Source organism: Microcebus murinus, chromosome 15 (genome assembly GCF_040939455.1).
Source record: "Microcebus murinus isolate Inina chromosome 15, M.murinus_Inina_mat1.0, whole genome shotgun sequence".
NCBI lineage: Eukaryota > Metazoa > Chordata > Mammalia > Primates > Cheirogaleidae > Microcebus > Microcebus murinus.
In genome coordinates, this window is record NC_134118.1 from 46,648,939 (window position 1) to 46,676,860 (window position 27,922).

Consider the following 27,922-nt stretch of genomic DNA (forward strand, 5'->3'; position numbering starts at 1 on the left):
TGCGAAGTGTTGGGGTAGCACAGCCAGCAAGGGATGGCACAGGATAGGTCGTCTCACTCTGGAGTCTTCATGCCTTGCTCCCAGACCTCTTATTGATGGGGTGCCTTGTCCAAAGTCAAACAGCCAACAAGTGGGAGAACCCAAGCTGGCATCCCTGTTCTCAGGCCAGTGTACTTTGGGGCGTTTAATACCATTCTGCTATTTGGGATGCAGGAGGTCACGTCTTTTACCCTAGTATTCTGGAAACACTAGTGTTTTAGTATCTTTATTTATTTTTCCATTACTCATAGCCTTTGTAACTTTCTTTATAAAAAAGAAAAGTCCAGGCCAGGCGAGGTGGCTCACGCCTGTAATCCTAGCACTCTGGGAGGCCGAGATGGGTGGATTGCTCGAGGTCAGGAGTTTGAAACCAGCCCTCCCAAGAGCGAGACCCTGTCTCTACTATAAATAGAAAAAAATTAATTGGCAAACTAATATATATAGAAAAAATTGGTCGGGCATGGTGGCACATGCCTGTAGTCCCAGCTACTCGGGAGGCTGAGGCAGGAGGATCCATTGAGCCCAGGAGATTGAGGTTGCTGTGAGCTAGGCTGACGCCATGGCACTCACTCTAGCCTGGGCAACAAAGCGAGACTCTGTCTCCAAAAAAAGAAAGAAAAATCCCATTAAACAGCTTTTGACGATGCCCACACCAGATTCAAGGCTGTCCAATTTTCTTTGGAAAAACTGACAGAGGGCTCTTTTCCTGATGTTCAAATGTGTTGTGTGTGCTCATCATTAATTCCATTTCCCTAAGGTCTTTGAAGGCTGTGAGGTAGAGTCATGCCCATTTTACAGATGAAGGAGACAAAGAAGAGTGTCGTGCCGGCTGGTGACTGCACGTGGGAGTCGGAGCCGCCCAGCTCTGCTGCAGCGAGAGCTGCCTCACAGCCCACAGTCTAGGGGGCGCAGGGTGTGCGGGGAAACCCAGCCCAGATCCTGCAGCCGCGAGCAGGACCCTCCTTCCTCTGCCCAGGGGAGAATATCCACTTAGCACAGGTCCCTCGGTGGTTCCTTGCAATGATACATTTTTTTTTCCTTTTTCCTTTTTTTCTTTGTGAAGTACATTTTCACAGCCAGATTCATTCTGTGCTATTAGTGGATGACTCCCTTCTCTGGATACTCTTAAGTGTTTACCTGATCTCCCCCATGTGCAGCCATCTGTTGCTTTCCTGCAGGCAACGAAGGGGCCTCGACTGCCTGGTCAGCATCGGTCTGGAGCTTTCCACGGAGAGAGAAGCAGTGTCAGAGGCAGGCGTGTCGGTGGCCCACAGGAAGCCCAGCACACGCATGGGGCTGGTCATGACTTCAGCAGCATGTGCTTCCAAGACCAGGGCTCAACACGCTTCTACTGGTGACACGGACACACCCACCCCGAGCAAATCTCAGTTCTTCAACAGGAAATGTATTCTCTAACGGGTGTTTTTCTACAAAGCCATTGCAAGAAACACAGAATAAAGACTTTTATGTATTTATTTATTTATTTAACTAATGACACACCATATTACCTTCAGGGTGTAAAGAGCTGCTGCAAGCATTAAAGTAAAGGGAAGAGAAAAGTTAGATGCTCCGCCTCAGTTTCTTGGCAATGTTGAGGTCTAGATATTCATCCAGAAAGTGGTTTGCAATTCCCAGGGCACCTAGGACAGTCAACAAGGCCAAAGTCCCCAGACTCAACTGGAAACCAGTCATCCTGCAGGGTGGACACAGTGAGAGAAATGACAGACTGGGCTGTGATGAGGAAGGCGGGAGTCCCGACACGGGCTGCTCATTGCTCATAGTACCCAGAACTCCCCGTGTTTTTGCCATTTGAAAATTTTGGTTCATCATATAAATTGAAAGGGGTTGCCCAGCCATGGAGGTGCGTGGCCTTGAACATTGATAGGACTGGCAAGGCTGGGCAGGGTATTTCCGTGGTAACCTTCTGGAGACAATGCAATTGTTTTGCAAGGATTTAGAGAGCCTGCAGCAGTGCACAGTTTTATGCCCATGATTTCCCATCTCACATCTACTTGTGTGTGGCCTGGCAAGTCTTGGCCTCAGGCAGCATGGATCATTTTTGCCACCACAACTCTCGGTGCTATTAATTCCTCCCAGGAGCAGAAAGCTCACCCGCACTTCAGCCTGATACTTTTTCTTCTTCTTCTTCTTCTTCTTCTTCTTCTTCCTTTTTTTTTTCTATTTTTTCTTCTTTTTTTTTTTTTATTTTAGCCTGCTACTTTTGCATAAGTACACAATTATTGGGATCTCCTTACCTTTTATTAGCAGCTTCTGAATATCCCCAGAAGTACCGGTGACGGGCATATACGTACACCAGACCCAGACAGGTAGCAAAAACTATAGAGGAGGAAAAAAAAATAAAAGGCACAGAATACAATCTTAAGATGTGATATGAAAATTGAGAAAATATTCAGAGAACATATATCTGACAAAATACTTGTATCCAGAACATATATCTGACAAAATACTTGTAACCCACATAGGAAGGTAAACAAATGTGCCAATAATCACATGAAAAATATTTCAACATGATTCGACATCAGAAAAGTGCCATTTAAAACCACAATGAGATGGCACCATTACATGTCCACCAGAATGGCTAAAATTTAAAAAGAATAATTTAAAAAGAATAACAGAATGTTGAGGATGCAGAGCAACTGGAATCCTCATACATCACTGGTGAGAATGCAAAATAGTATGGCCCCTGTGGGAAAAGTTCTGGTCGTTTCTTACAAAACTGAACAGACCCTTTGACCCAGCAATTCCATTCCTCTGCATTTACCCAAGAGAAATGCAAGCACCTGTAGATAGAAAGATTGGTACAAAAACATTCATTGCACCTTTACTCATAATAGACCCAAACTGGAAACAGCCCAATGGGAGGATGGATAACCACACCATGCTAGAGTCTGTAACATTCTATTCAATGAAATCCTACTCAGCTATGAAAAGAAACACATTTATAACAACATGGTGAAATTTCAAAAGGATTTTGGAGAGTGAATGAAGCATTACACAGGGATACCTACGACTCCAATCACATGAAATTCTAGAACAGGCAAAACTAAATGATGAAAAAACCAGAAGTGTTTGCATCTGGGAGTGAGGATGGGGCCTGACTGGGTGGTGCTCATGTTCTACATCTCAATAGGGAGTGAGTCATGCAGGTGTGTACCCTTCTCAAAACTCTTGAGAACACTTAAGGTTTATGCATTTCACCATATGTAAATTTTATCCCAAAAGAAAGAAATGTAAAATACAATATAATGATGTTCCACCCCCCCGTGCCTTGAAAAATATCAATGTCTTCCCTATGTGAGGGACACTCTTCCTCAGCAGCTGCAAGATGCCACAGCCTTCTTTTTCTAAACCTTGGGAGTCTATGTGTGGGACTGTGATATGCTGCATAAAATTAAAGTTACTGTTTTATTTTGTCACACCGGTTTTTTGGGTTCCACTATACACCAGGTATTACTCTAAGGATTGGGGTTAGCAGTGAAAAAGACACAAGCTCCCTGACTTTATAGAGTTTATATTCTATCAGCAAAGACAGAAAACAAACAAACAAACAGAAGATGAGAAGAAAAGTCCAAACTTGAAAGTGCAGTGGAGGAAATGAAGAGGGATGGAGAGAGAGGAGCTCGAAAGCTGCCTGTGGAAGGCGTAGGGGAAGGTTGCAGAGGGGCTGGCGTCTGCCTTGGGGCCTCAAAGGCGGGAAAGAGGGGGCCAAGAAAGAGCTGGGGAAGAAGAGGTGGCAGAACCCGCTGGCGACTGAGGGGGTGGAAAGATCCTGAGTATTCTCTCAGGTTGGAGATTCCCTAGCAAATCACTCCTGTAAAGCCAAAGAGAATGGTTCAGGGGCAGTTAATAGGTGACTGACTCCGGATGAGAAAGAATGAAAAGAAAATTTTAACAAGATACCCAAGAAATCCTTCCCTGACAGGCAGTCGGCCTCATTCAGCCCGTCACGGTGACACCCAAAGGGTCAATGGCAGAGACAGAGTCCCGTTATCAAAAGGCACTTTTCTGATTAGCTGTTAATGTGCTCTTACACGACAAGGAACAGCCGCTTTCGTTCATGCCCTTAAGGGACACAAGTATGAGTTGGAATAAAGCTAAGAAGTCTTCCTCTAAAGGACATTTTATCTGAAATCCGTCAGTTGACAGTAAAAAATGACAAAAAAGAGAGTGATGGGGTTGCCTTTGAAAGCTGCTAGGATTTGGTTTATTTAAATCTTAGCAATCAAGTGCAGACCCAGATGAGACAATGAAAGCTACCAGAAAGCAAAGGGGACTGAATGTCTCCAACAGAGGTAGCAGGTGGTGACCTGACTCCTATTAAATGAACAGGCAGAGTTTGGAGAAAGCCCTCAGCTCACCAAGGATACGCTAGTCAAACAGAAAGTGGGTATCTGTGGTTGCTTTGTACAAACAGTAGCGCTATAGCCTTGCGGACCCTTGAGAAAAGGTACGTGGGTTGTTGGTATAAATATCTATGGACCCTGCTCTGTACTTGAAAGGGAAATTTTCCCTCCATTGGTAAATATCGAGTTAAACAAATTGCTTAACCTCTCTGTATCCCAGTTTCCTCACCAGTAAAGTAGGAGTTAAACTCTACCTCATATGAAGGTTTTAAGTCCTGTAAATCAATACATGAGACACTATGTATATAAAACTTAAAAACAGTACCTGGCACACAGTAAGGGCTCAATAAATACTAGCTATAATCATTAAGGTAAATTGTTAATTCTATGTTCTGTTTCTTTAGTTAAATTAGAATTACAGTTGACACTTGAGCAACACAAGGTTGAACAGCATGGATCCACTTATACATGGATTATTTTTTCAATAAATATACTGGAAAATTTTTTGGAGATTTGAAGCAATTTGACAAAACTCACAAATGAACCACATGGCCTAGAAATATTGAAAAAAAATTAAGAAAAAGGTATGCCATGAATGCATAAAATATATGTAGATACTTGTGTATTTCATCATTTACCACCATAAAATATACACAAATCTTATAAAAAGTTAAAATTTATCAAAATTTACACTCACACAGACCATGCATGGCACCATTCACAGTTGAGAGAAATGTGAGCAAATGTAAAGATGTACTGTTAAATCCTAACTGCATAAAATTAACTGTAGTTCATACTATAGTGCTGTAATAATTTCATAGCCACCTCCTGTTGCTATTGCTGTGAGCTCAAGTGTTGTGAATATCCACTTCAGACATCATCATCTCTGTATGACCGGTTCATCTCGCCAATAAATTGTACATCTCTTTAAAAGTGATTTCTCATGGCTCTCACCTGTTTTTCATCAGGATTAGTGCAATACCATAAGCCCTGACTGACACCATGGGTCCCATACACAGTGCCACTAGTGATTTCGGAAGTGCTCCCAAGCAGAGAAAAGTCATGACATTACAAGAAAAGGTTGAATTGCTTGATATGTACCATAAATTGAGGTCAGCAGCTGTGGTTGTCCGCCATTTCAAGATAAGTGAATTCAGCGTAAGTACCGTTGTAAGAAAAGAAAAGGAAATGTGTAAAGCTGTCACTGCAGCTACATCAGCAGGCCCCGAAACCCTGTTCTTTGTTGTGAAATGTCTTTTTATCTCCTATCGAAAATGCAGCTTTTATGTGGGTGAAGAATTGCTATAAGAAAGACATACCCATAGACTATAATGATTCAAGAAACAGCACAAGTTACTATATGACAACTTAAGGCAAAAGAAAGGTGAAAGATCTAAAGCTGGAGAATTTAATGCCAGCCAAGGATGGTTTGATAGTTTTAAAAAAAGAGTTGGCTTTGAAAATATCTTGATAACAGAAGAAGCAGCTATCTTGACACTTGGTCTTCCGCTGACCAAGAAGCAACAGACAAGTTCCTAAATGCCATTAAGAAAATTATTGAGGATAAAGGATATCTGCCTAAATAGGTTTTTAATGCAAATTAGAGTAACTTATTCAGGGGAAAAAATGCCACAAAGGACATTTATTAGGAAGGAAGAGAAGTGAGCACCAGGATTTCAGGCAGGAAAGATAAACTAACTCTGCTGTTTTGTAAAAAAGCAGTTGGATTTATGATCAAGACTGCCCTTATCTATAAAGCTACTAACTCCCAAGCCTCTAAGGGAAAAGGTAAACACCAGCTGCAAGTCTTCTGATTGTATAACAAGAAAGCCTAGACAATGAGAAGCCTTTTTCTGGGTTGGATCCACCGATGCTTTGTCCCTGAAGTCAGGAAGTCCCTTGCCAATGAAGGACTGCCTTTTAAAGTTCTTTTGATATTGGACAATGTCCTTGGCCACCTGGAACCATGACTTCAACACTGAAGGCATCAAAGTAGTCTACTTGTCCCCAAGCACGACATCTAATTCATCCTCTAGATCAGGGAGTCATATGTCCTTCAAGGCTCATTACATATGGTACCCTATAGAAAGGATTGTCAACACTACAGAAGAGAACGCCCATACAGAGAAGATCATGAAAGTCTGGAAGGATTATACCATGGAAGGTGCCACTACTGTTCTAGAAAAAGCTGTGAAAGCCATCAAACCTGAAATAATAAATTCTTGCTGGAGAAAACTGTGTCCAGATGTTGCGTATGACTTCACAGGCTTTATGACAGAGCCAACCAAGGAAATCATGAAAGAGATTGTGGATATGGAAAACAAGGTGAGGAGTGAGGGGTTTCAAGATGTGGATCTTGGAGAAATTCAAGAGCTAATAGACACCACCCTGGAGGAATGAACAGAAGATGACCTAATGGAGCTGAGAGCTTCTGAACCAGTGCTAGACCATGAGGAAGAAGATGTAGAAGAAGCAGTGCCAGAGACAAACTGACATTAGATGATCTAGCATAAGGGTTTCGATTATTCCAAACTGCTTTTGACTTCTGTTATGATCTGGACCCTTCTATGATATGGGCACTGAAACTAGAGCAAATAGTGGAAGAAGGATTGGTACTGTATGGAAACATTAGAGAAATGAAAAAGCAAAAAAGTCAGGGGTAAATTATAATGTGATGTATTTCCACGAAGTTCCACCTCGTGTGCCTGCCTCTTCTGCCTCCCCTTCTACCTCCTTTGCCTCTTTTGCTTCTGCCACCCAAGACACCCAGACCAACCCTCTTCTTCCTCCTCCCCTCAGCCTGCTCAACGTGATAAGATAAGGAGGATGGAGACTTTTTTGATGACCCATTTCCACTTAATGAATAGCAAATATATTTTCTCTTCCTTATGATTTTTTTTATTTTTATTTTTATTTATTTTTTTCTTTTTTCTTAGCTTCTAGATGCTTGTATGATTTTTTTTTTTTATTTCGGCATATTATGGGGGTACAGATTTTAAGGTTTCAATAAATGCCCATGATTTTCTTAATAGCATTTTCTTTTCTCAAGTTTACTTTATTGTAAGAATACAGTATATGCTACATATAACATACACAATATGTGCTAGTCGACTGTTTATGTTATGCTAAGGTTTCAGACCAGCAGTAGGCCATTAACAGTTAAGTCTGAAGTAGGCAAAAGCGATTATGAGGAGTTTTGACTGCATGAGGGGTTGTCTCCCCTGACCCCCGCATTAATCAAGGGTCAACTGTAGATTATATTTGTAGACAAGGCTCATGTCATTTTGTTCCTTGAGTGCCCGGCATATAGTTGGTTCCAAGTTTTTAAGAAAATTATTAAATTAAATCGAAATGAAGCCAAAGTTAGCATGTCTGCAACACAGCACTTTTTGATGTACACAGACGCTGATTATCTTGTTTAAAATGGTTTCCAAGGTTAGTACCTGCATGGTTGTATAGCTGCTCCTTAGTAGCTTAAAGCACTACAGTCGTCATTAGAACAGAGTTGACTGTATTTTAAAATTACCTTGGTTAAAATACCATCCAGCCATCCACAATGTGATCAGGAATATGGGATAAAACTCCACACAGTTTTGTCTGCAGGAAAAAATAAGGACATGAGTTATTTTTATGAGAAAAACTATACACTAAAGTATTGATTTTTCATCTGGAGGTAAATATACAGTCTATCTGAACAAAAATAATATAAGAACTTACATAACGAGCTTAAGTGATCCTTACATTTAAAATGAGTGGGACTCAAACCTTGTTTAAACCTCAAAGCAGGGTCGGGAGTTATTCTCCTACCTGTAAGTTGCCAGTAGTGGAAGTGAGTTGTAGCTCTGTTCCAAAAGACAGGTCTAAGGAACTCCTCTGTATCTTATCTAAAGAACTTAAGATATTACTCAATTTATAGTAAACAGATTTCTTCTAAAAAAAATTCCCTCTCATCTAATGCCTTCTACTTGAGTTACTCGAAATATTTAAAAATGGTCAGCTGAGTGGTGGCTGGCACCTGTAACCCCAGCACTTTGGCAGGCTGAGGCAGGAGGATCTCTTGAGGCCAGGAGTTCGAGACCAACCTGGACAATATAGTAAGACCCCGTCTCTAAAAAAAAAATGTATTTTTAATTAGCTGGGTAGGCTGGCTCACCTGTAGTCCTACCTACCCAGGAGGCTGAGGTAGGAGGGGATTCAAGGTTATAACGAGCTCTGATTGTGCCAATACACTCCAGCCTGGGTGACAGATCAAGATCCCATCTCTAAAGAAATTAAAATAATTTTTAAAAAATCATCTTTAAATAATTTCCCTAGGCAGGGTGCAGTGGCTCACGCCTGTAATCCTAGCACTCTGGGAGGCTGAGGCAGGAAGATCGCTCGAGGTCAAGAGTTCGAGACCAGCCTGAGCAAGAGCGAGAGCCTGTCTCTACAAAAAATAGAAAGAAATTAATTGGCCAACTAAAAATATATAGAAAAAATTAGCTGGGCATGGTGGCGCATGCCTGTAGTCCCAGCTACTCAGGAGGCTGAGGCAGGAGTTTGAGGTTGCTGTGAGCTAGGCTGATGCCACGGCACTCTAGCCCGAGCAACACAGCGAGACTCTGTCTCAATAACAATAATAATAATAATAATAATAATTTCCCTAAAACCTCCTGAAGTAAATGAATAAAAATATTTCATTTCCATTTTATGGAGGAAGAAACTAAGGCCAGAAAGTTAAGCCTGACTGATACATTGCAGAGAATCAAACGTAGACAGTGTCCATCTTCAGATTCCAAAGCCCTGTCCTACTGTTAAGCCAAATTGCCTCTATTCATACAAGATTTGGACAGAAAATATGATACTATTTTAAGCAAAAGAGAATAGTTCTCTAAGAACTATAATTAATTCATCTACACCTAGCAAAGAGAAAAGAAGATGAATTATATATTCATCCTCTTTCCTGAGCTACACCCCCAAGTGATCTTGGGTAGGTTGACTAAACTCTTGCTGACAATATCTCCCCAGAAAGAACTTCAATGTAATTTGTAATGAGGTCTTCAGTAGATCCTGGTGGAAGAGTCATAACCTGTAAGATTATAAATGATCCCACATCCTTCCTTAAATAAACCTTAAAGCTTGAATACTTAATTAAGATTATGAGGCAATTGACCCAGAAACAGTTGATGCTGGTTATCGAAGACCTGGGTCTTTTGGCCCAAGTCACCATGAGTGATTTTTTTTTCTTAATGAAGAAAAGAAAGCATGATTGCAAAGCGTACTTCTTTCCTCGTTCTCCATAATTCCGCAAGAAACTGTGGATAGGTCAGCTCAACCTTATTAGCTTATTAGCTTATGCTTTGTCTCTATATGGGACAAAGCTCCCCAATAATAACTCAACTGTCTCTTAAAGCTGGGTAAGAAAAAATGCATAATTAACAAACTTGATGTTCATATAAAGACCATGGCGGATGTAGAGTATGCAGAGTACTAAGACACAAGTGGAAAATTTTAACCCCATCAGCAAGACAATAGTGAGGCCACCCGCACAGATATTCAAGGGCCAGGAGAGTGGCCACCAGTCCCCTGGAAAGTGAGCAATGGATGATGCGAACACAAAAATGTGTTTCTTCTTCCTTTTCTGACTGTTGTCATTAAGGCCTAACAGGCCACCTAAGGACCCAAGGCATGTCTTGTCTAGAGCCTGACGCCAACACTGTCATAAACCACAGCCACGGCTTTCTAGTACTCCAAGAAGTCACCGAGGTTTTTCGTTCTGCTGCTTCCCATCCTGGGCATGACTTTGCTTCTGATGGTTGTCTTTTAATTAATGTCTGTTTAAATTTGTAAGCAGCTATGATAGGTTAAGTGAAAAGATGCTTTATGAATTTGTATGGCCAGAATTATCCCAGCTATGTAAAAAATAAACAGCTTCCCATCATTTCCTTTTCCTTGGCTCAGTACATAGAACAGTTTTCCATGACGTCAAAGAGAACAGCAGAGCTCTAGTCTTTCCACACTCGTCGGAATTATATATGATCCTTTTTGTAAACAACACGGTTGTCCCATTGTTTATTCAGTTTTGGAATACGCCTTAAATTATTCCAAATGTAAAGATTGGTTAAGTTTTTGAACAACATATTTTAATTCAAAGTTAGCTGTGATGAGATTTTATTAGAGCACCTTCAAAAGCAGCCCACTTTATCCTTTATAAAAGTCTGCTTGTTTAGGACTTTTTCTTTCTTTTTTCTCTCTCTTTTTTTTTTTGAGTCTTGCTCTGTCACTCTGGCTACAGTGCAGTGGTGTCATCACAGCTCACTGCAACCTCAAACTCCTGGAGTCAAGCGATCCTCCTGCCTCAGCCTCCTAAGTAGCTGGGACTACAGGTGTGTGCCACCATGCCTGGACAACGGGTCACGTCTACTTGTTTCCTGGTTAGAACCCCCTTTGCACAGTAGCCCTGTGTTCTTTTGATATTGAAACTTCTCATAAAAAGGTTAGGGAGAAGCGTATCCTTTGTTATAAGCAGATGTCACCATGGGCCTCAAACTCTACACAGGAGATAATGACAGAAAAGGCTTTGCTGGAAGGATAGTAGGGGACCAGCCACCTCTGAGCTGACGAGGTTTCCAGAACGTGGAACCTCCCATTTTAAAACCAGGATAGTCCCAGGTAAACTATCTGGGTTTTTCTGGAACTGGGAACTCTTGGGGGACATGGAGCTTTAAGTGCTAAAACTGGTAAAGTCCCAGAAAAACTTCCTCACTCTCAGGGACAGTCTGGAGACACGGTGGAGATTAAGGAGTTAAAGCTGCTGAAACCCCTCTCTGTCCATCCCAGTACCGAGGATCCTGGGCTGTGTGGGCTCAGGACACATGGCCATTGCAGATCCCACCTGGTCCTGAGGGCTGGTGGCAGTGAGGATGGTCCCAACCACCTGAGTCTTGTCCCCGGTCGTTAATACTACAAAGTTCATACCATTGGGTAAGGAGGATCAAATTGTGGCCTGGCAGCTCCAAATCTGGCAGTCCCTTCAACACCAGTCTCCAGTGTTTCTGATGGCATGGCCCTTAACCAGTTGCACGGCCCCATGCAGACAGGCTAGCGTCCTGCTGCAGCCGAGGCAGCCGGGGCGAGCTGGCAGTGGCGGTGGAAGCTGTTGCAATGCAGGATCTGGGTGGAGCTACTTCATGCTAATGAAAAGTGAGTAACGCATGTCACGTGTGGCCAAATGGTTAAGTAGCTGGCATGCCAAATTTCCTTTCCCCACACTTGGTTGAAAGGAGAGACTCTGAGGAGCTGGATGCGACGGAGGAAGAAGGTGGGAGGAGCCTGGGCCTCCACGGCCAATGGGAGGCACCGCCCAGGAACACCCCATGGGGGGTGGGGGGTGCGCCGAGACACAAACGTCCCCTGTGTTAAACAACTGAACGTTTGGGTTTTATCTACGAGCACCACATCATGCTTTGGATAGGGCTTGTTTGACCCCACCGAAACTCGTGTTGAAATGTGATCCCCAGTGTGGTGGTGCTGGAGGCGGGACCTGGCGGGAGGTGTTTGTGTCATGGGTGCGGACCCCTCACACGCGGCTTGGTGCCCTTCCCACCAGAGCGAGCTCTCGCTCTCGCGAGATTGCACTTGTTAGGGGTAGGGGATGGAGTAATTCCTGTGAGATTGGGCTGTCATAATGTTTGGTCCCACTTTGAACGTGCCCACTTCCCCTTTGACCTTGTCCCTGTTGTGACACAGCGCAAAAGCCCTCACTGGAAGCTGAGCAGGTGCCCGCACTGAGCTTCCGGTACAGCCTGCAGAACCGTATGGCGAACAAACTTCTTTTCTTTATAAATTACCCAGGCTCAGGTATTCCTTTATAGCAACACAAAACAGACTAAGACACAAAGGCAATATATTTGCTTGGAAAGGAAAATCATATACATTAGAAAATACACAAAATAACAATGAAAAGATTGGGTTTTCACCATTGGATCACTTAGTATATCCCTTCAGCATGTGCACATCACTTGGGAGGCCTCTGGCCTGAAACATTTCTGAATATTTCTTCTGTTTGACAGATTTCTAATGAACACACAACATGCAACTTTGCTTGCCAACCTTGTTCAGAAAATCTGAAACATTCTCCAAAGGGAAAACTTGATGAGACATAGAACATCTCTAATGCCATGCTCACAGTATATCTTCTTAAAAATGAAAACAGACAAGGCAACTCAAAAGAGGTTTTTTTAAGGAGGTTTTCCTCTTTCAAGTTTTTTGTTTGCTTCTTTTTCTTTCTCCCCTTGTTTAGGTGGCTGCTTCTGAAGCAGTGGGCTTGCACACCACTGCGAGCTGCTGGCACTGTGAGGGGGTGACCCGCCCCTGGGCCATTGACTTTAGACCCCAGGCAGTGTCTCGGATTATTACACCAAGTGGGGATCAGAGCAACAGGTTAACAGGCTCAGAAAAGGCTTGGGGGTGAGAGGTTGCTGGAGTTAATCTTTTCAGAAAGACTCGTAACTGCTGAAATTGTTCCTTGCCAAGTAACTCGGGAGTGGGGACACAACAGGCAGGTTGCAGCTGGTGGCAGGAGGGCACGCTTCTAACCACCCACTCCAGTGGCACTGCTGAGGAGCAGGACGAGCAGGCATGGGAGTGGGACTTCTGTTCCTCCAAAGTCCAGCTGCCTTTTGTCCCCTGACCACCTGGAGAATCACCTGGTTCGTGTGACAGACGGTTTGGTGTTTGTAAAGGATGCTGGAGTTTGAAGAGTTCATCATTGAGAGTCATTCTGTCACCTTGGAGCTCCCTAGCCCCTTTATAATAATGCAGTGGATAAGGACATCTAGGGCTTTCAGCTAATGTCCAAGATGATTATACAGGGTCCCCCAGGTTATGGATAAACTATGTTCCTGAGAATGTCCTTAGGTGGGATTTTGTATGTAACTTGGATCCCTGATGAATGGCACACATACAATAATAACAACAATACTAGAATGACTCATACATGGTAATAATAATAATATAGTGTAATGCTATAATAATAATAACACCCCTGTACTGTAATAAGTTATAGAAACTATTGTGCTCTTTCTTGTAATCAAACAGAACATAAAAGCAAACTCATACAAAAAGGTTAGATAGAAGAAATTTCAAAAAAAGAATATTAAAAGTTAACACCTAATGTTGCATCAACACTAGGATAATAGGAAAATTACGATTATTTTGATCTTCTAACTGAATCAATAATAACCTTTCCATTTCAATAATTAATCCACTATGCTGCTTAGTAATAATTGATGCTTTCATTGGAGCACTGCCTTTCACATGTTCCATTTTTCTCACTTTATCCCTCATAATTGTTCCAATAGTTGAGCGACTGAAGCCTAATGTTTTCCAATGATGATGGCACCTGGCTTCTCTCCAAACACTTAATTATTTCTACGTTCATTTCCACCATTATCACTGTTCTCTTCAGTGCAGGCTCCCCTGGACTTCCAGTGGGCCTTTGCTTTGGAGGCATGGTCATAGGCGTGGACACAAACTCACAGAATCAAATTAAAAAGTTAAAATAAAAATGATGCTGTGTGTAAGTGACCACATAAACAATGAGACTAGGCCGGGCGCGGTGGCTCATGCCTGTAATCGTAGCACTCTGGGAGGCCAAGGCAGGAAGATCGCTCAAATTCAGGAGTTCGAGACCAGCCTGAGCAACAGCGAGACCCCATCTCTACTAAAAATATTTTTAAAAATTAATTGGACAATTAAAAATATATAGAAAAAAATTAGCTGGGCATGGGGGTGCATGCCTGTAGTCCCAGCCATTCGGAAGGCTGAGGCAGCAGGATTGCTTGAGCCCAGGAGTTTGAGGTTGCTGTGAGCCAGGCTGATGCCATGGCACTCTAGTCTGGGCATCAGAATGAGACTCTGTCTCAAAAAAATAAATAAATAAGTAAACAATGAGACTAGCCACTAGCATAAAGATGCTGCACCCATGATCTGCTTACAGCATGTGGGTGTGTTTACATGCACGGAATAAACTAGTTCCCGATTTATTAATTTAATTATTGAATTACAAATTATCCTTATGGGGAGATTTGGGAGCCCATTCCTGAGTACAGAACACTGTAAGTTGGGTCGTCCATTACCCAAGGACCACCTGTACTTGTAAGAAACATAGGGATGTGTTCACTGTCTTTAGTTTTTTCTTTTCTTTTCTTTTCTTTTTTTTTTCGCTTTTTTGCACTTACTGCAAAAGTGAGTGGCCCACAGTCCTGTAATCCTAGAGTTGCAGAATACTGGAAAAATCACTGTCCTTGTGAATTTTCCTTTTCTCCATAATTTTAAAGACACACATTAAGGTTACTAGTTTTACTTTCTAAATTTCAGGATCAGAATTCAAAATGACTTTAAAAAGTTAATGAAATGGGCCGGACGCTGTGGCTCACGCCTGTAATCCTAGCACTCTGGGAGGCCGAGGCAGGTGGATCGCTCGAGGTCAGGAGTTCAAAACCAGCCTGAGCAAGAGCAAGACCCCATCTCTACTATGAATAGAAAGAAATTAATTGGCCCACTAATATATATAGAAAAAATTAGCCGGGCATAGTGGTGCATGCCTGTAGTCCCAGCCACTTGGGAGGCTGAGGCAGGAGGATTGCTTGAGCCCAGGAGTTTGAGGTTGCTGTGAGCAAGGCTGATGCCACGGCACTCACTCTAGCCTGGGCAATAAAGTGAGACTCTGTCTCAAAATAAAAATAAAAAAAAAAGTTAATGAAATGGAAAAATACTAAACTGCAATAGAGAAGAGGCTAATATTTCTAAAGAGTACCAAGATTCATGATGATTGGGTTTACTTGTGCCTTCTGGCAGGTTAATTTTGGAACAGAAACTGAATAATTTGGCGTTAAGCAAATAGGGGTATATTTCACAAAAACTAAGTAAGAAGCAAGTCTCTCTTATGAGAGATGCAGCACTGATGAAACCATTGTTGGGACATCATATATACTTACAGAGTCCAGGTTTAGGAATAATATTAAAAATTTGAGTCTAAAGAGAGCAACCAAATTTCTAAATGCTTAAGAAAAAAGCTGAAGAGCGAGTTCTCCCCAAAACACAGAAGATAAAGGGTGCTTCCTAGTGGTCCTCAAGCACGTGAAAAGCAGTGAGGTCAGCAGCTGTTCTCTTCCAGTGAAGACAGAATCAGAGGAAATGTGTTTCAATTGCAAGAAGATCAATTTGTTGCTTGGATCTACTTTTTAGATTTTATAAAAGCCTTTAATCTAAAGGGATCAAGGTGCTCAAATTAGACAAGATAGAATTTTCTAAGTTTAGCAAAAGCATAAAGGAGTGGCCCTTGGTGAAATTATAGTTACCATTTTCACAATTTTAAAAAAATGTATCCTGGCAAAGGACTGAAAAACTCTAGAGACAGTCATCGGTGAGGCCTCTCCCTGTGGGAATGGAAGAGGAATTTGAATGGGGATTGTCGAGAAGGAGCCCTGGGCTGCCGACTCAGGAAGGCTGGACTTCGTAACAGCTCTGCTGAGGTGATCTTCAAACGAGAAACAGTGGACCTTGAAGTGACGATGAGACATCAAGCTCCACATAAAGACAGAATTAGTCATAATTTGGGGCTCCTTGGCCATACTGAGGGCAAAAGCAGCAGGAGGAAAGGGCAGGGGAAAAGGCCACATCTCTGTGGTAGCCTTGGGGACCCTGTGACCTTAGGAACACATGTGACCTTCTGGATGGATGCTTGAGTGCAGCCTTTTGACTGAATCCAAATTTTACTGAAATTTACTGAATCCAACTGAAATTTGGATTCAGTTGACGGGCCCAACTTGGGGATCTGGGGGCCACATGTGGCCTTGAGGCTGTAGGTTTCCCACTCCTGCAAGGTGGACTCATGCTTTGGTCCAGGAGAGTCAGAAAAGAAAGTGCATCCCTTCTCCAGGGATTTGCCAAGCTCAGTGGAGCCTACCCTTGAAGAGAAGAATAGATACCCAAGCAAGCTTTGGAACGTACTGATTGTCCCAGGGAATTTTGCCCTAAGTACTGGAGATAAAATCTAAATGGCTCGAATAGCTATGAATCTAATCTGGCTTGGCCAGATTTATCCTAAACCTTAGAATCTAAGGCAGGGGTCCTCAAACTTTTTAAACAGGGGGCCAGTTCACTGTCCTTCAGACCATCGGAGGGCCGCTGGAGAGTGCGGTGCACATTCCACACATGCGCACTGTGGGCCTGAGACAAGTCGGCCGCTAAGCAGGACAGGCAGTGGTGGCAAAAACACCCAGCAGGCCAGATAAATGTCCTCAGCAGGCCGCAGGTGGTCCATGGGCCGTAGTTTGAGGACGCCTGATCTAAGGCAAGAACTGGGCTAGTGCTGGGGAATCTCCAAGAAGAAATTCAGAGAAGGCAGTAGGGCCATCCCCAGTCACCCTTCAGAGAGAAACCAGGGGGAAAACTGCTGTGGCCCCCAAGTTATTTCATGGCTCCAAATTCCCCCTGATTCTTGGTCATTCTATTCTATTCTAGCCCCTCTCTGTTCTGCTGTGATTAATCACACAGAGCAAAATGTTTCCAACAAGGAAATTGAGTGTGTATACAACACTTATTTTGTGAATAGCAATTTAAGAAAAATATTTGGAAACGGTGTCCAGCTTTATTCCTAGGACAAGAGGAGTCCACATACACAAGAAGAGGGAGAGAACAATAACTTCAAAGAAAATCAAATTTGTGGCAACTATGAGAATGAAAATGGAACCGAGAAGTGGCCCAGGAATTTAGCCTGCCGGACACTCAGCGCTCCCCCAAAAGCTCTCAGATCATGAAAGAAAAAATGGGAAGATCTGGAATCTCCTCCTGTGATGCTTTTTATAAATAGTATGGTATCACTCAACTTCAGGCACTCATCTGTCACTGTCAACCTGTTAGCCCCCTCCCCATGTACCACTCTCTATTTTTCTATGAATCAACATTTTAAAACTTAAATTAGGAAACAAGAAATTTTATATCATTGCCATGGTGAAGAAAGAGTATCATTTTCTAAATAAGAGATAAGTATAAAAATAAATCCAATGAAAACAAAAAGCCACTAAATTTTAGTTAGATGCCATTGACGGTTGAAGTCTCCAAGTGTGACAACGGGTGTTCACAGGGTGTCAAGAACATACTATGAAGACTTCTTCCTGCTAAACATGACTGAACCCATGTTTATTTCTTCTCACTCCTGAAGCCTCACTAAAATTCTAGTAAAGACATAAAATATTAATAGATACAAGTCCTCCAAGCAAAGAGAAAGGGAGAAGACATGAGTGGAAGAGCAACAGGAGCAAACTTCCGCAGGAAGGACGGCACACGGAGGAACAGTAGCTGAGTTTGAAGCCTAAGTGCCAGCAAAAGAAAGACCCAATGAAAACTGAGACCATCCTTACCCCAGATTGTCGAGAGGCTTAGGAATTGGGGACACCAGGTGCCCTGGGTCCCAAAGGCTGGAACAGACGACTGGCTGAAAGAATGCGTGAGGAAGACTTAGCAGCCTTCCACCTCCGCCTTCCAGCCCACCTCTACTCCCCATCTCAGAAGATGGGAGGTTTAGTGTCTGGAGAAACTGAACCAGAGAATCTCTGGGGGACCCCAGGAACCATGGAGGGTGGGGGCAAAGCTGTCACAGAAAACAGGGAGAATCCGCACATGGCACCGCAGGAAAACCTTCCTGCTTTTACCTGCCGCACTCCCAAAAGTCAGGCCTCTTATACCTATCCCCACCTCTCTCTTCCCAACCCCGAAGAAAGTTTAAAGAGTTTTCTCTAGAGAGAAAACTTCTCTACTTCCAGAAGAAGATGAGCTACATCCCCAAAGAAAGCTGCCTCCTGAGCAATCACCTTGTCACAAAGCCAACCACTGAGCAAGCCCCAGCCATGCGCCTGGAGCTTCCAGCTCACTCTCTATTGCCTCTTTCTCAAATTTGCACAGTCAAGAACCACCTGACATTTGAGTAAAGCCTCTAAGATCTCCTTTGCTCAGATCTCTCTGCTGGACCCTTGTCATTGTTTTGACCTCCTGATTCCAGAGAGCTCCAGGTTCAATGCTTGGTCCTCTTTTTCTTCCTTAGCTACACCCACTCCCGTAATGTAAATATATTCCTCTGGTAAAAATAAATATCAATTTATATTTGATAGGACATACTGGTGCCAAACCAATGCTTTCCACTTGACATAACCATAAGGATTTAAAGACAATTGAAATGTGGTTTCCCTGAAATGGGAATGACTTCTCATCATGTGGTTCATGTTATTTAAAATCAAGTACACACACACCTCTTAAAAGTAATCTGTGTACTACTAGTGGTATTTACCCCACACTTTAAAGCCTAGAGAATAGTCTGTAAAATCTTCCTTGGGGCAAGTGGATAATCAAGAGACCAGTGTCATCATCTCAAGGACCATGACCTGCCCAAATTGATTCAAGATGTAATAAAAAGACTGACTAGCCCAAGAATTATTAAAGAATGTGAGTTCCCATAATTTAAAATTTTTCCACAAGAAAAACATAAGTCCCAGATTATTTTAAGGCAAGTTCTACACAATTCTGAAGGAACACATTCTTCTAACCTTATTAAAATTCTCTGAGGAAATAGAACAGGACGGTTCATCCTCCAACTCATTTGCAACTAGTACAATCTAGATATCGAAATGAAACAAGAACCATAAAACAAAGGAAAGGTACTGGCCAATCTCACTTGTAGACATAAATGAAAAATCCCAAAATGTAAACGAAAGAACCCAGCAATATATCAATGGTGATACATGCGATGTTTTTTTTTAAAGCACTTAGTTTTGGGAGATGAAATATAAAGGAAACCCTAGCATCTTGGAGCAGGCAAATTCGTGGTGTTTATGGTGGAACATTCTGTATGGGTCTGAAAAATCAAGGAGCACAAGATGATCAAAAACACTACGATTCCATGTGATCTGACAAGCTTTCTCATTCTTACAGGCGTCTGATTTGATGAAATGGTTCCTGGAGGAATGGACAGTGGATGATACTGACCCACCTCTGTTTTGAAGTAGAGAGGAAGAGATCAAGATAGAAAATTCTAGCATTACTTATCTAACCTGAAGCTACTGTACTCTCATGGGGCTGGAGGGGGCCTCTTGAACCAATCTGTCATGAGGGACATCGCAGTCCCTCCTAAGATCTCAGCCTTTTCTGTAAATACACCTGCTGATTTCATAATACAGATGGGTAGAGACTCTTATGCACTGGACCCTCCAAGCTTCATGGACTATGAGAAAGGTCTTGGCTGTGAAGAGTAGATGTTGCAATTGAATGCAGGGTATTACCCATACCTCTTCCCCCTAGTCAGGAATTGCGAATCTGTGGCAGGCACAGATCCCTGAAGGGTAGGAGAAGCAGTACTTACTGTGCTCGAAATATTCTCTCAAACTCTGGTGACCCAGTGACTGCTGGGGGCTTTACTTTATATTTTAATCTTGCCTTTCCGACATGCAAAGCAAAATAACCTGCAAGTAAAGGGGAACGTTGTGTTAAAGATGTGGCACATCATTAGTCAATAGTAAGATGCAGCCGGGCGCGGTGGCTCACGCCTGTAATCCTAGCACTCTGGGAAGCTGAGGCGGGCGGATTGCTCGAGGTCAGGAGTTCGAAACCAGCCTGAGCAAGAGCGAGACCCTGTTGCTACTATAAATAGAAAGAAATTAATTGGCCAACTAATATATAGAGAAAAAAATTAGCCGAGCATGGTGGTGCATGCCTGTAGTCCCAGCTACTCTGGAGGCTGAGGCAGGAGGATTGCTTGAGCCCAGGAGTTTGAGGTTGCTGTGAGCTACCACGGCACTCACTCTAACCTGGGCAACAAAGCGAGACTCTGTCTCAAAAAAAAAAAAAAAGGTAAGATGCAAATTTAAACCACAATTAGATACCACTACATACCTATTAGAATATCTCAAATTAAAATGACAAATCATACCAATTAATAAAGATAGACAGGCAAGGATGTAAGAGCAACTAGAACTCTCCTACACTGCTGGTGAGAATGTAAAATGGTACCACCACTTTGTAAAACAGTTTGGAAGGGATTTTGAAGTTAGACTTACATCAACCATATAACTCAGTCTTTCCACTCATAGGTATTTACCCACGAGAAATGGAAACATAAGTTCAAACAAAGACTTGTACACAAATGTTCACAGCAGCTTTATTTGTAATAGACCCAAATTAGGAACAACTTTGTGGTGGTTAATTTTATGTGTCAACGTGGCCTAGGCTATGGTGCCCCGTTATTTGGTCAAATACCAGCCTAGATGTTGCTGGGATATGATTAACATTTAATCAGTAGACTCTGAGTAAAGCAGATTACCCTCGATGTGTGGGTGGGCCTCATCCAATCAGTTGAAGGCCGTAAGGGGTAAGACTGAGATCAGCTGAAGAGGAAGGAATTCTGCCTCTGGGACTGCAACATCAACTCTTACCAGAATTTCCAGCCTGCCAACCTGTCCTGCAGATTTCAGACTTGCCAGCCTCCACAATCACACTGGGAATTCCTTAAAAGCTGTGTGCGTGTATGTGTATCTGTTTTGTGTGTGTCTATGTCTGAGTGTGTGCATTGACTCTGTTTCTCTGGGGTCCCTGACTCATATGGATGTCCATCAACAGATGAGTGGATAAACAAATTGTAATACATCCATATAGTGGGACATTACTCAACAGGAAAAGAGGAAGGACACAACTGTATCAACTCCCTTTAGAGGCAAAAAAAGAAAAGAAAAAAAATTTTTAAAAAAAGAGGAAGGAAAAATATTGATACATAAAACATGAATGATTCTCAAAATAATTATGCTAAATGAAAGCAAGAATTAAAAAGTACTACTCTATAATTTCATTTATATAATATTCTCATAAATGCAAATCAAACTATAGTGACATAAAGGAGACCAGTGGTTGCCTGGAGATGAGAAGGAGCACTGGGTTGGGGCACAAGAAAACTTTGAGGGATGATGGCTTCCATCCCTACTCAGTTTCCCTGTTATAAAACGGTCTGACTTTCTTCTCTTTCATTTGCTATCCAGAAGTTGCATTAGTTAATCAACGCTGATGCCCAGGATAGCCTTCTCTGATGATTAGGACTGTGGACTTCTTCCACTTCCAGACCCACACTTCCTCCTCTTTCCATTTCTGAACCTAAATAGTTCTTGCCTCTGTCCTTCTCTCCCTCTTTTCACCCCATATCAACTTGTAGGATCCATTATTTCCCTTTGGATTATTTTTTCCAATGTCGTTTTCTTATCAGTTCTCTCCACCACCACTCCCCTGTCTCCCATATTTTAGTACAATAATAACCATTTCCTACTCACTCATGTTTTAAAAATGGCTTCCTTTTAAAATTCCATGCCAAGTTTGTAGCCTCAATCTCTCTGTGTGCTAGAGTATTAGGGGCAATGTGTTTCCTACTGAAACAGGATACTACTTCCCCTCTGACAAGGAGTCAGTCAATATTGATCCTGGCTTAGCAAGGGCTCTCAAAGCAGGCTGCTTCCCTTCCACTAATCCCCTTCTGCTCCAAATAAGCTGTTGTTTAGGATTTAAAATCTGTAGCTGAATATCTAAAGTGTGTAAATGCTTAGGAGTCTTTCTCATTCTAACTGCAGCCTGAGAGAGCAGAGTGAGGACAAGGACAGTGGGAGGGGAACCGACTGTTTTCAGCCCTGGGCTCCATCCTTCTAGGGCAGCATAAATCTGGACAGGCCAGTGGCTCCCTGGCCCAGCTGGAGCCAAGAAAGGGGATGTATCTGTTGAAGGAGAAATTGGGACTTGACCATTCTGGACCCTGCCATTACCATCGCTTCTAACTTGCTTCACAGCTTTGGAGAAAACATTTGGTGTCTTGTTTCCACCTATGAAATGGAAACAATGAAAGATGTGTGCTCTTAGAATTTATAAATTATTATTATTATTATTATTATTTTGAGACAGAGTCTCGCTTTGTTGCCCTGGCTAGAGTGCCGTGGCGTCAGCCTAGCTCACAGCAACCTCATCCTCCTGGCTCAAGCAATCCTGCTGCCTCAGCCTCCCGAGTACCTGGGACTACAGGTATTCGCCACCATGCCCGGCTAATTTTTTCTGTATATCTTAGTTGGCCAATTAATTTCTTTCTATTTATAGTACAGACGGGGTCTCGCTCTTGCTCAGGCTGGTTTCGAACTCCTGACCTCAAGCAATCTGCCTGCCTCGGCCTCCCAGAGTGCTAGGATTACAGGCGTGAGCCACAGCGCTCAGCCTAGATTTATAAATTAGCAATGACACAAGAGCCTAGAGCTTCAAAATGAAGCTGTGAATAAGTAAGAGCTTTGAAAGTGCGGTCTTTCTCTAGGCTAATAGCATCCGGTAGGCATTGGTCTGTGACACTAGCATATGGGAGGAAGGAGCTTCAGCAAACAGCAGAGGTGTTTTATACCCCCACCAATCCAAGCCCGCCTCAAGAAGGAAAACTCAGCTGGACTCAGCACCAGCCCCAAGGGGTAGAAGACCCCTTCTGTTCTCTTGAAAACACCCTCTATAAAATTAGTAAAGGGCCACAAGTGGGAACTATAGTAGGGGAAATGTGTATATAACCGGTCATTGTTCCTTAGCTTGCTTTCCTATAATTGCTTACTACTCATAGCTGGTCATAAAGATTCTTAGCTTTCTTGGCTGCTCCCACAGACCACATCGCCCTTGTGAAACCTAAGGCTAGCTTTTGAGATATCTTCCAGGCCCTGCATTCTGGTAGAATGTCTGACCCACACAGTCCAGTCCAGTGGCCCATACCAAGGAACTCACTCAACTGGTCTTGCGACCTGGCAACTGACTCAGCACAAAATGACAATTTCTGCTTCCAGACCCTATCAGTTCATCCCCAGCCAATCAGCAGACCCAGTTCCCTAGCGCTTTGCCTGCCAAAATATCTTTAAAAATCCTTTCTCCCAAATCCTCGGGGAGACAGATTTGAGAACTTCCTCCTCTCTCCTCCATTGGCACCTGTGATATTAATCTTTCTCTGATACAGGACGTGTCTCACACAAGGAGGAAACAGGAAGTGTCCTGCACAGGGGAGAAACAGGAAGCAGGCCTGCCTTAGGAGAGAAACAGGAAGTGTCCAGCACGGGAGAAAAACAGGAAGTCAGCCTATCTCAGGAGAGAAAATGTCCTGTAGAGGGAGGAAACAGGAAGTGAGTGTCCTGTACAGAGGAAAAACAGGAAGTGAGCCTATCTCAGGAGAAAAACAGGAAGTGTCCCGCACAGGGAAGAAACAGAAAATATCCTGCACACAGAGGAAACAATAAGTGTCCTGCACAGGGGAGAAACAAGAAGTGTGCCTGCCTTAGGAGAGAAACAGGAAGTGTCCCATGCAGGGAGGAAACAGGAAGTGTCCTGCACAGAGGAAAAACAGGAAGTGAGCCTGTCTCAGTAGAGAAACAGGAAGTGTCCTATACAGGGACAAAATAGGAAGTGTCCTGCACATGGGAGAAACAGGAAGTATCTTGCACACGGAGGAAACAGGAAGTGTCCCAAACAGGAGAAACAGGATGTGTGCCTACCTTGAGAGAAACAGGAAGTGTCCTGCATAGCGAGGAAACAGGAATTGTTCTGCACAGGGGAAAACAGGAAATGTCCTACACACAGAGGAAATAGGAAGTGTCCTGCACACAGAGGAAACAGGAAGTGTCCTGTTCAGGGAGGAAACAGGAAGTGTGTCTGCCTTAGGCGAGAAACAGGATGTCTGAATACCTAAGCCATCAAGTTGCTTTGGGTAAAGATTCTCTCTGGCTTAGTATTCCCTCTATTAGCCATTCATCATATTATGTTGATAATGACCCTCTGTCTTTTCAGTATGTACTCAATAATTCAGAACAGTAATAACTTGGGCTGATAGTGAATTCCTTTTTGTGTAATAAACTGAAAATTACAAAATCTTAAGTATGTTCTTCAAGCATGGAATATTAAATCTGTAAAATTCCAAAAAAAAAATACATAAAGTTTCTCTGCTGTCTCAGTATATTGGCTTCCTCTTGCGCTATGGGAAATGCTGTAACACTCTCAGGTCAGGGGCCTCAAAGAGATCAAGGCTATCATTGGGACAACATGATGAGAATGGAAAAGCTATTTCACCTCTTTTTCTGGAAAGCTTCAGTTTTATTTCCCTTCTTATGAGTTGATTAAAACCAACTGAGAATAATCTCCTTTTACTTCGCCTGTCTTTCCTCTTTTTTCTAGCTTTCTCCAGAAAAAAAAAGGGTGTTTGAAGGTTAAAGATTTTCATACATTCACAAAACAGACCACTAGGCAAGACACCACGTGTGCATGAAGGCCTGAACTTGAGCCTTAACTGTGGTGCAGTCATGCTTCCGGCTGTTTGTATTAACCTGAGCATTCTTCAGCTCGGCCCTGTTTCCTGGTACATGCACACTTGGAAAAATAAAGAGATAGGCATACTTGGTAAGAAGTCTTGCTCACTTATGGTCAGATACTTTTCCCCATCTAACCCAGTAAGTAAAGTAATAAGAATTGAGCAAATGTGACTCCTGTAGAGAAAAACTTCTTTATTTAACCAGGTAGTCGGGATATGGAACAATCCTAGTGGGAAGGTGTTTTTAAAAAGTAGAATTAATTACCTAATCTAAAGCTTATATTTCTGAAGATTTTTTAAACCTAATAATCATACCAGCCATAGGCAGTTTATTTAAGAAAACACATTAATTAAAGATCAGGACTCAGGAAATCATAACCAGGTTTAGAAGCAGGAACAATGTCACCTTTGGAACACTCCTAATGAATGTTTATACCCCACTTCCCCCAGATTAGCACACTTCTAATGCTCCTTTGAACTGGGCTGTGAGTTTTGACCTCAGATGAGGCAGAATCACTGAGCTCTGAGGGCCCACAACATCCCTGTTGACAGAAATTATCTCTGGAATGTTCCCAATCTCTGTTTGTCCGAGGAAGGAGGTTAAGCAGGCTGACGACCCTGAGCAGACTGCTCTGGGGAGGACCCAAGGCCACCAGCAAGAGCAAGCAGGAAACAAGTCTAAACCCAAACACTGGACCGATCTCTCTCTCCCTCCCTCCTCTCTCTTTCCCTCCCTCCTCTCTCTCTCCCGCCCTCCTCTCTCTCTCCCGCCCTACTCACTCTCTCTCTCTCTCTCTCTCTCTCTCTCTCTCTCTCTTTCTGTCTCACTTTCCCTGCACCCCCCCTCCCCCACCAAGTCTCTTACTTTGCTGACAGGCAGAGAGAACAGAGACAGCAGCCAGCAGGATTGAATTCCCGGTCATCTTTCACAGGAACCGTTCTGGTTCACAGAACTATTTGTAGAAAGCAGGGGAAGATAAGAAGCACTTTTGACTTTGCTAGGCTGACCTTCCTTATCAAGTAAACAAAGTTGGGGAAGAAAAAAAAAAAAAAAAGGCCGATTCAAGCGGCTGAGTGCCCTTTGCTCTGGAACAGAAACCAGGAAGGCTGGCAGGTCTGGGGCTGCCAGTCTCAGATCCCAGATCCTTATCTGGCCTGGGAGTTGCTTCCTGAATTTGCTTGAAGCCTCTGCCCAGGCCAGCCCACAAGGCTGCAGCTCAGCCCCAGGATTGGCCCTCGGAGAACAGCACTGCAGTTCAGCCACTTTCTCCACCAATTCACAGACTCCCTGGGCCCCTTCCTTCCCCTGTTCCCTCCCCAGACCCAGCTGAGACCTTTCTCACCTGCCATGCAACAGTAAGAAGGAAGCACTTTCTTAATCGTACTGAAATTTTAAATACTAATTTGAGCCAATTCTAACTTTATTCACCCAGTCATTGGCAGGATTTGAACCCCGTCTGCAGATTCCAACTGTGCCCAATCCCCAGTACCATGCTGCCTCCGGCTTCACCTGACTCCCCTGATCATAACGACCATATGTTTCTTTAAAAATAAACCAGGGCACATGTTCTGAGGGGGAAGAGGGCCCTAGAGGAAAGAAGTGGACCAATATTTAAGTTAAGCCTCTAGTAGGAAACACAGTGAACAGTGGCCAGCACACTGGCCCAGGGCCTATCCACTGTCAGGGCCAAGGCCACACACCACCCAGGGCCAGCAGTCCGCCCTGTTAGGTCTGGAGCAGGGAGACGCTGGAAGCCTCATGTGTAGCAAAATGCTGTTTATTTTGAGTATCTGGGTGCAGCTGGGTGGAGGCGGGGCAGGGGAAAGCCTTGGGTTTTATAGAGGGTCTCTCGGGGTGGGGGAGTGAGCAACACCTGCAGAGATAGGGGAGGGGGTAGCTTCAGTCCTTATCAGGGGGGATAGGAATACCTGCGTCCCTGTAGCTGTCTGGGGTCAACGTTAGATTTATGACCTTGGACTCTGCAGACTCCTGTGGCTTTTGTTTCACAGGCTTTATGATGTTTTTCAGGTCCCCACCCCTCTGTCAACACAATTATTTTGCTCTTTAAAGACATAGCTTCCCAAAACCCAAAGCTGGGGCCCCTCCCTCGCCCCATCCCTCAGCTCAATTAGAGGGAGTGTCACTGAGGTTGCTGTAACAAAGATGCCCTGAGACTAGGAGGCTGACACAACAGCAACTTATTCCTCACAGTTTTGCAGGCTGGGGGCCCCAGCCCCTGGTGCTGGCTGATCGGGTTCCTGGGAAAGGGAGGGCGCTCTTCCTGGTGTGCGGAGGGACACCTTCTTGCTGTGCCCTCACACTGAGGAGAGGAAGTGCAAGCTCCTAGGTCACCTCTTATAAGGGCTCAGACGCCAACATGGGGGCCCATCCTCACAACCTCATCTAAACCTAATTATCTCCCAAAGGTCCGACCTCCTAATACCATTGCCTGGGGGTCAGGGGCTCAACATATGAATGAGGGGGGGGGGGGTGGCACACAAACATTTAGTCCCTCACCGGGAGCTCCTAGTGCCTGATGAGAAGGTCAGTTGCCCAGCCTCACACAGACCCTAACGTTTCATTATGACAAAACCTTGGGCAAGATTCTGAGCCTCTTGAGCTTAAGTTTGATAACACAGGGCTAATCAGGGCTGAAGGGAAGCTTAACTGAAATAGGCCTATTATAAGCATTGAATTAGTTAATAGTTATAAAGCACTTAAAATAGCACCCAGCATATGAAAGTGTGTTCTGTGTGTTTGTAAAATAAACACATAAAGTATTTTTAAACACTAGAAAAGTACTTAGTATAAGTGGGGGTGAGGGGAAACTTCCCCTTTCCCCCTGAAAGTTCACTGCAAGATCAACTCACAATAATGGCAGATTAATAAAAGGAAGCATTTTATTAACTGTGCACACAGGGAGAATCACAGAGTGACCACCCAATGGGTTCCAGATATTTTTAGACCTCTTTTTAGAGGAGATGAGGAATCTAGGTAATTCTGTTTAGGGGCAATAAATGGTTGCTAGGGATGAAAATGGACGGGGGAAACAGACTGACTTATATAATAAATGATTCTTTTTGCAAATTAAACTAACCTTGAGAGACAAGTATTATATTTAAAATTATTTGGGCCAGG

At 43.3% G+C, this 27,922-nt stretch overlaps 1 protein-coding gene across 2 annotated transcripts; it reads right to left on the minus strand.

The window, feature by feature from the left end:
* Window positions 1–1,494: 1,494 nt before the first annotated feature.
* MGST2 (microsomal glutathione S-transferase 2) lies at window positions 1,495–25,925 on the minus strand. Of its 2 annotated transcripts, XM_012766280.3 has the most exons (5): window positions 25,649–25,925; window positions 19,801–19,900; window positions 7,930–8,000; window positions 2,295–2,376; window positions 1,495–1,732 (listed from the first exon to the last, which is right to left on the minus strand). In XM_012766280.3, exons 1-5 carry the CDS (start codon window positions 25,704–25,706, stop codon window positions 1,600–1,602), a joined length of 444 nt encoding a protein of 147 aa, XP_012621734.1. In that variant the 5' UTR covers window positions 25,707–25,925; the 3' UTR covers window positions 1,495–1,599. The 2 variants fall into 2 exon arrangements, with proteins under 2 accessions (XP_012621734.1, XP_012621738.1); XM_012766284.3 differs by lacking the exons at window positions 1,495–1,732; window positions 7,930–8,000 and having other exon boundaries at window positions 2,300–2,376.
* Window positions 25,926–27,922: the final 1,997 nt, after the last annotated feature.